Source organism: Saccoglossus kowalevskii, chromosome 9 (assembly GCF_978046115.1).
Source record: "Saccoglossus kowalevskii chromosome 9, keSacKowa6.1, whole genome shotgun sequence".
Taxonomy (NCBI): Eukaryota; Metazoa; Hemichordata; class Enteropneusta; family Harrimaniidae; genus Saccoglossus; species Saccoglossus kowalevskii.
Genome location: NC_140649.1, coordinates 22,397,059 through 22,405,378, shown reverse-complemented (window position 1 = coordinate 22,405,378; position 8,320 = coordinate 22,397,059). Strand labels below are relative to the sequence as shown.

Genomic DNA, 8,320 nt, shown 5'->3' with positions numbered 1-8,320 from the left:
TTGATTTCTCGGACAAGTGAGTAATTTCATACGTTTTGCTTATGGCGCCTTCCTTTCAAATTGCGGTTTATTTGTCCAACAGACTGGATGTCCAGGTATATTATAATAGTGATTGTGTGCAATGAGGTTATTTAATGAACTTTGCACAACTTCACGAAGCTTCCGTTGAAACCTGCAACATCGCTACCGTTGAGGGCGCACCATAAGGCGCGTTCATCTCGTTTCCTTTGGACATGGAGGTGTTTATACCTCCATGCTTTGGAGAAGGTTTACATTGAAAAGGGAATGTCTTTAACGGTCGATTGTGTTAACGCTGTGCTGATATAGTCAAAATTCATTTCCTTAAAATTGAAAATGCGTCGAGCAGCTAGTATATAAGACCGTCGCTGGCATTTTCGGTGTTTTGTATGAAGTTTATTTCACCGATTTTCGATTAATTAAATGTGAAATATTGTAAATAAAGTACTTTACTGTATATACATGTAATGACTTTTTCTCTCTAGTTACGAATTACACAGAGAAGAAACCATGATAAACGCCCGGCTTGAACCGCCCGATAACGCCCTTAACGCCAGATCAGCCGAGATAGTCATACATCGTCCGGAACCAGCGGATTTGTCGTGGGAGCAGCGAACTAACCTGAATGCGGTATCAGTTCCCCAAAATTCGTCAACCTCTCTGTCTTATGACGACAAAATTGATAACGGCGAGTTTTACAGCTGGAGTTCCAGTACCCTGTCGTCTATTGATTACTTACTAGCTGATACTACAGAAGAGATGGGCACGAATTCAGAGGTAAATGGAAGTGTTTTTTCCCTAATTACAGTTACGTTCCTTGTCCCAAAGTTCATTGCGCAACGCCCATCCTTGTTCAAGAAAACCTGGGTCAAAAAAATCTGTTCCACTCTGTCTCATACCTAGTGTACCATGATTCAATGACAATGTTTTTGGTTAAATTTATAAATAAACATATATACGACTACAACCAATTGTTTTTTTGAAAATCTCTTTGTTTTAACATTTCAGCAAACCGATGCAATTTCTGCTGATACAGATGTACCCAGACTTGAGCAGGAACTAAGTAATGATGCAAGTCCACGAATTCAATGAAACAGCAGCTGTCAAAATACTGAACGTGTTCATATGGCCGGGGAAATTACGGCTGACGCTGACTGGATGCAAACATATCTGCCTTTAATCACCAATTCATTACCGACGAAACTATATAGATTAAGACAATCATAGAAACATTGTCGCAAACCGCCTGAATATTTTTTGTAAATACTCTGATATATTATTTCATTTGCATACTTAATTGCAAACAGTGTTGACACGAGAAAGCACGAACAAAACATTGTGCATGCAATACGACATCTCGTTTTTAGTTCAACTAAAACAAAACCAATTAAACTAGACTCCGACTTGAAGTTTAATCAAGAGATAAACGCAACGCAAACAACCTGAATACTAAAACAGTCTAAATAATAGACTGACTAACCTAGTGTAAACAATTCCCTTTTAATTCAATACACAGTTTATATTTAAATTTTATTAAATGTGTCTATTTAAGGAAAACTATTTGACAATTCAGTCTGATTGTTTGCCATAAATCAAAATTGTCTCCTTATATATGACATAACGGAATAAAGAAGGGAGGTAGGTGCTAGGGGTGTTATCAATGAGAGAGTCGGTGTGAAACGACGTCTACTATAAGCTATTCGAACACTGGTGGCGCTAATACGTTCGGGCAGTTATTATAAGTTCAAATCTCGGCCAATGCGTTATAGTAGCGGTCAGAGTGACCAATTTGTGCATCAATAGCCACTCTTCGATTGACGAGATATCACCGAGAAGACTCAGTCTCGTTACAAAGTTATAGTCATATTAGTCTTACTACATTTCTGACGAGATCATAGAAACTGTGTGTATCGTCACACGGTGGTGAAATTGTAAAACCATAGCAGTTTTCACAATAGAATAATGGGTACAATCAACACTCAGACAAAACGACCTTTACTGAATAACGTGACCTACTATTGTTTCACCTGAATAGTGATGTTCATTTGCCTTGGGCGGAGTTTAACTTATTTGCCAGACCTGTGACGGAGCCCATCCACTGATTACTCTTAGACTCGATGTATGTGCTAGAAAAAAAAAACACATACTGAAGCGTGTAGCATCGCATACCAATAAAGGCACATGGCACGTTTGTTTTATGGAACACTTGTTTATTAAGAAGATCAGCATATGAAAATAGAAAAAAAAAATTACAAATTTCTTGGCTGTCAATTACAAGGGAATATCTCTTTCACAGAAATGAACTAGATGGCCTATAATGGTGTATACATGCTTTGGACGGAGTTTAAAGCTGGGGAGTCGCCACCTGCACATGCGACAGACGGCCATAGCGTGGCGTTGTTTACAAACAAGCGTCTAATCATGAGCCCTAGCCTTTTAGCTTTTGGAACTTAATTCCCGCGCATGCGCAGGTGACGATCCCTCTGCTTTAACATATTTGGCATGTGATGAAGGCAAACTTCAAAGACACATGTGGTTCGTTCTCGTCGTTTACATTGCAGTGCATCAATTCGTGGTAATCTCTTTTTTTTTCACAACTTAAACGACAGCGATCACAGTAGTAACTTAATCTCCGGCAAAATGTGAACTTTTTTCTCTATTGTCTTTGATCAAATATATTCTACAAGGATTTGCAAATGAAAATAGAGAATATAAATTGCAATTATAATACAGTAAACCAGCACACTCAGTAGATCGGCTATTTCCTCTGTGGTGTACTACATTTCAAAACTGACTGAGAAGTGCTGTCTGTAATTCCCACCATATAGTACAAAATACAGCGTGACTTCATATTCCTGTCGGAACTATATATGATATACTACAATATGTATTGTGTTCATCGTTTTCCCTCATGGATATTTCTAAACGTCCCAAGTTTAAAAGTGTAATTTCTTCAAGTTTACAACATCAGATTACGGTCAATTTAAAATGATGTTTGTACCAAACAGATATTTAAGATATTTTAAGTTACACATTAACAGATATTTTAAGAGAAAATTCATCATAAAATGATACAATTGTATGTATGAAAAATATGAATTATATTTATATAAACTGAAATGCTGAACACACATTTAATCCTAAATTCTGTTACAAAAACCTGATTCGCATTTAAGGAATAACAATGCTACAATTGATGGTAATGTATGCACCAAATAATATAACATATATGATTCAATGTACATTTTTTGTACTAATACTTTGTATCTAATACATATTGTTGTATATGTTGATACAGGATCCACATCAAACACTAACACATGTCTAGTGTAAATGAAATCCATCTAGTGTTTAGTCAAAGATATTTGGTTTTCTTCACAGAAATGGCAGCGAATACACGGCAGGGTAAAGAATATGTTAAGCAAAGCAAACATGTACAGCGTAATGCCGTAGTGGGCATAGTTTATTCGGGTCACACACACTTTTTTGATCTAATGAACGCCTCGGGTTTGTTTCAATGTTTTTCAGCGGTCTGCAGGTTCGGGGGATACTCGGCTATGTTTTTAAATAGCAGCTCTGAGGATTAACGGAGAATTTGCCGCGCCCTGTCGTATATTCGGTGTTATTTCTGTGATCTCCTTTCCATGTTAATATTTGTCTACCTGTTATGGAGACCTCAACGTCTTTCCACACACAGCTTATAAATGCTCGGTTTCAATCCAACACCGTACAACGGTGTCATGTTTGGCGGCTCTGCACCTTTGGGGATGGTGAAGGTGAATTGCTGTAATAAACTGCTGAAGAACAGGAAGAATTCCATCTTTGCCAAGTGTTCACCCAGACAAATACGATTACCTATAAGACGTACAAAATAAATGCATGATATTAACTTTTGATAATGTCAAACTATTTCGAAAATCATTTACAAAGATGACTGACAAATTATACTTATTTATCAATAGAAATTTAACGAGCTCCCGAACGCTTTGGGCACACTCGGGGTAAATTGAGTCACGTGACGTGCAAATAAACCAGCGATCCGACGAAGTGCGGGAAAAGCAGTAAAACACAACTGAGGAGACCGTACAACATGGGCGGGCATTTCGGATGAATATACTTTATCAAATAAAACACAGTTTGGCGGTTTTTAAACATTCGATAATGTAAAGATGAAATAGCTATTAGATCGAACAATTTTTTCAATTAAATAATTCAAAAAACATGACCGGCGTCGGCCATCCATCATTTTTTTCGTAAAATACAAGTGTATTGTCGTTCATAATTATTTATGTAATCACAATGAGTGATGTATACCAAACACATGAGATACGACATTCGCGATTACTGTATTTACAGTTGTATTATATACTCCATGCAATTATTTCCTATTGCAAAGATATAAAGTACACCCGGTCGAAAATATAAAGCTTTGAATGTTGCAGGGGACTGCAAGAGAGGGGGAGAGGGGGGGATTTTCTACCTACCTGTACTGAATGGTATGTGTTCATCAAAGCGTCTTACTTTTCCGTCTTTGTCAAGGAATCTCTCGGGATTAAATTTTTCTGGTTCAGGCCACAGTTTGGGATCGAAGAGTACGGAGCGTATATGTGGAATGACTATAGTTCCCTGGGGGATGTTGTAACCTCGTAGCGTAGTGTCTTCAGCGACGCAGTGTGGGGCCGCTGTTGGAGCGATCGACGCGATGCGAAGAACTTCGAGCATAGTTGCTGTGACATACGGGAGTTCTTCCTCATCGGCGAGGCATGGCTGTCGCGTTTTGCCAATCACCCGGTCAATGTCCCGCTGTATACGTTTTTGTATTTCAGGATATCGAACCATATACATAAACGCCCATGTCAGTCCGATTGATGTCGTTTCAATCCCGGCAAAGAAAAAGTCTTTAATGGCTGCCTCCATGTCGAGATCGTCGAGCGAGAGGGACGACCCACTCAATTTTGAGGACTCCACTTCTTGAATATACATATCGATAAAATCCCTTATGTCATTGGGGTCAAATGTTTGGCGATGCTCTTCGATTTTCTTCTTGACAAAAGCAAATATTTGCTCCATGCAGATTACGATTTCCTTGTAGGACGGGGATACGTATTTCACCAATGGGATCACATCAACAGCGCCAGCTTTAAGACTCAGCTTAACAATACGGTCGACTAAGCCCAAGAACTTCTCTGTTTCTTCATCGCCATAATCCGTGCGTTCGCCGAACACAAGAGAGTTTATAATATTGGCTACGGCTCCCGTGATGAGTAAGGCTGGCTCGAATGGTTTACCGTTTGTGTTATCTACGGCATCCACGAAGTACCTGCTCTCTTCTTGGATTTGGCGCTCAAGGTTTGCTTTCCGCGTCGTGATGCCGAAATGCCTCAGCACACCCTGGGCGAACTTACGACTCTTTTTCCACCGCGAGCCACTTGAGCCGACGATTCCTGCAATACAAAGTGGGAAATCTATCAGTGCGAATAGCCGGGATTATATCAAAGTACTAATATCTTTCCAGTAAGAAGCGCCCTCATAGCGACGAGACGCTTGTGTGACGTCAGAATGACGCAATAAGTATAAACAATATCGATGAAATAGACAACTCTGTTTGGATGAGTAGTCGTTCGTCATTTAGAATATCACAAATCTCCAAAAATGTACTATCGACGGTGTGCTCTTATCCTCGGGGCGGGGCCACGTCACGACGCGCACCACTGTACATGCATTTCTACGGGCTCTGTGCGCGCTGCTGTGGAACGCCAGTCGAGCCGGTGAAAATTCGAGAAAACAACACAAACTCAACTTTGAAGTAATCCCAAACAACCAAATTTATATATGTTACACACGTAGGGCTAATCTTCTTACACTGTTCAGAGGAGTCTCAACAATCATCCCAAAGTACCGTTTTCTGCGAGTTTTGGGCCTTTGTTTTCACCGCCGCGGGTTGCCAGGCGGTGAAAATGCCCGGATGCCCCCCCCCCCGAGGATATAACAACACATTACGTCACAGAAGCGATTCCTTGGTAGAGGGCGCGGCTCATTGGAACGGTCCGGGATCTTGAAGTTTTAATAGTTTTATCTTGAATACCACCATTTATTAACCATGTTTTGCACAAAGGTCACAAGTTATGTAAACAAAGTTGGACTATTGCTCTAAGGGAAGAAGGGGTCAGGGGGAGTAGGAGGTCATACTCAACATGGTCATATTCATTATTATTTTTTTGGTATTGTTGGCCGACAAAAGCAAAGATTAACAACGATTAAGAAATGTTAAAACTTCGCAAACGCAACAAAATGGACACATCGTCACGTAGATTGTGTTGTGTTTTCATCAAACGTTATCTTTCTTACAGTTAGTACGTTTGGTCATTTGGTCTGGTTATGATGTATTTTCAGGATGGTATAATATGTAGGACACAGAACATAATATTATTGTTTCGAACATTATGCGGGTCAGTTAAAAATGTGCGTTCCACAGCTTTTTTAAGACAATTATTAAAATCACTACTTCAAGGCCATTTTAACGTACAAAAATAAATCGTGTGCGTATCTATTTCGAAATCAAATTTGAAATCATGCCCAAAATGTATTATCTGACAAGCAATATTGATGTACCTGAATATAGTACGGCGTTTTCACGCGATACTATCTTTTCTCCACATTTGCATATGACCTGGAAAGCAACAGCAAAATTAAGTACTGCTTATTCGTAATGGTCTTAAGACCCCCCCCCCCTCACCTCCCGTAACAAAATTGCTACATGAGCCTATTGTAGCACTTACAGGACACTTCTTTAAGGACGTACGCCCAAGTTTTCATTTCCGAAACTATTATTTTGCAGCAAGGCGTAGCATCATAATAACATAATAAACTATGAATCATTCAAAGTACTTTTTGGGTAAGGGCGTGACCTGTGTAGTAACATGGTGAACATCGGATACTAATTATTTTGAGTGCAGCAATGAATACATTGGCATTCGTAGGTTCCCACAACGATGACATGATATATTGAATTTGGTTAAACGGGTGCGATGAACCATGTGCGGGAAAGTCAAATAGCTGTTTTCCCAGGGGGTGTTTCATCTTTATTACCGGTTTTGCACCAGTATTGGTTAATACTGATTTTGAAAACCAATTAAAGAACGGTGGTCGTCACGCATGGCGTGTTCAAATTTCACGTGAACTAACAATGTATAGAACACGCGTTGTATACGTCGCTATGAGTCCCATATCAAACGCGTCTTCGTGAAGTGGAAGACATCGGTCATTCTATTGTTGTCTATATATTGTCATGTCAAAGAAGATGATCACACGGCATCTCAAAGTACTCTAAGTATTTTTTGGTTATTTATTCAAAAGACTTTTGTCAGTCCCCGAAGGCACCTTGCGGTGTATTCAACCGTTTAAATCTTAGGCTATTGTCTACTGTGGACGCACCTGACCCCTGGATGATATTTAAAATAAATCACAAGTCTTTATTTACATGGTTAAATATTTCCTTTATGGTAAAACTATTCAGTTATGGTGAAAATAAGAGCCACATACCTCTACCGTGGTTGGTGATAGCTTTCCACATACTAAGCATCTCCGGGCGGTCGCTAAAATGATCGCTCTGTCCCACAAACGCTTCCCTGATAGCATCGTAACCATTCAGGACGACGAACAGCCGGGAACCCAGGCGCATACTGAACACATCGCCGTAGACAGTGCGTAAGTCTGCGAGGCCATCATGCAGCAACTGGTATTTTCGTAGAGTTAGAATGCTCCCAACTAAGGGCAATCCCATCGGCCCAGGTGGTAGATTCCTCGTGCGGCCGAATACCATCCATAACGAAGCCAGCACTATGACAGCGGAGAGAATGTAGGCGATCATGGTGACCGAATGATGACGGGGTCGATGCACATTCGCTGGGTGTCAGTTGAGTAGTGATGTCACAGTGATCAGCCAACACTCTTATATAGACGAGTGTGTACGTGCGAATGTACGTACGCGATTGAGCAGGCACTCGTGCGATAGCGTGTTTATTGGCATCGGGATATGACCCACGAGTTAGTGCAATGACTCGAGCGCTGGTGGCGCTGTTTTATAAGTGCTGTGTAGGTTTGTATACAAGCCTGAGAATATGGGTGTGTTAGTTTTGGTAAGTCCTTGTCAGCCCTCCCCTACTTGTGCCTTGGGGTGCCTCGAAGTGTCAATATCACCCCTAAAACAGTCATGCACATAGGGCTAGATAGCGTGTGAATTTTCAGTAAATGAATTTGAAAGAGAATTAAAGAATTAAATTGTAACAATTTAGCACTAAAA

At 40.2% G+C, this 8,320-nt stretch overlaps 1 protein-coding gene across 1 annotated transcript; it reads right to left on the bottom strand.

The window, feature by feature from the left end:
* Positions 1–2,207: 2,207 nt before the first annotated feature.
* LOC100373349 (cytochrome P450 2U1-like) lies at positions 2,208–7,937 on the bottom strand. Its single transcript, XM_002731667.4, has 3 exons — positions 7,561–7,937; positions 4,503–5,462; positions 2,208–3,873 (listed from the first exon to the last, which is right to left on the bottom strand). Exons 1-3 carry the CDS (start codon positions 7,886–7,888, stop codon positions 3,695–3,697), a joined length of 1,467 nt encoding a protein of 488 aa, XP_002731713.1. The 5' UTR covers positions 7,889–7,937; the 3' UTR covers positions 2,208–3,694.
* Positions 7,938–8,320: the final 383 nt, after the last annotated feature.

What these genes read in the sequence shown, in the direction of transcription:
- LOC100373349 (XM_002731667.4), bottom strand. Translation starts at nt 7,888, where the DNA reads ATGATCGCCTACATTCTCTCCGCTGTCATAGTGCTGGCTTCGTTATGG. An exon ending in TATCACCAACCACGGTAGAG is followed by an intron (nt 5,463 to 7,560) that starts GTATGTGGCTCT and finishes TTTGTATTGCAG; the next exon opens with GAATCGTCGGCTCAAGTGGC. An exon ending in ACACATACCATTCAGTACAG is followed by an intron (nt 3,874 to 4,502) that starts GTAGGTAGAAAA and finishes TACGTCTTATAG; the next exon opens with GTAATCGTATTTGTCTGGGT.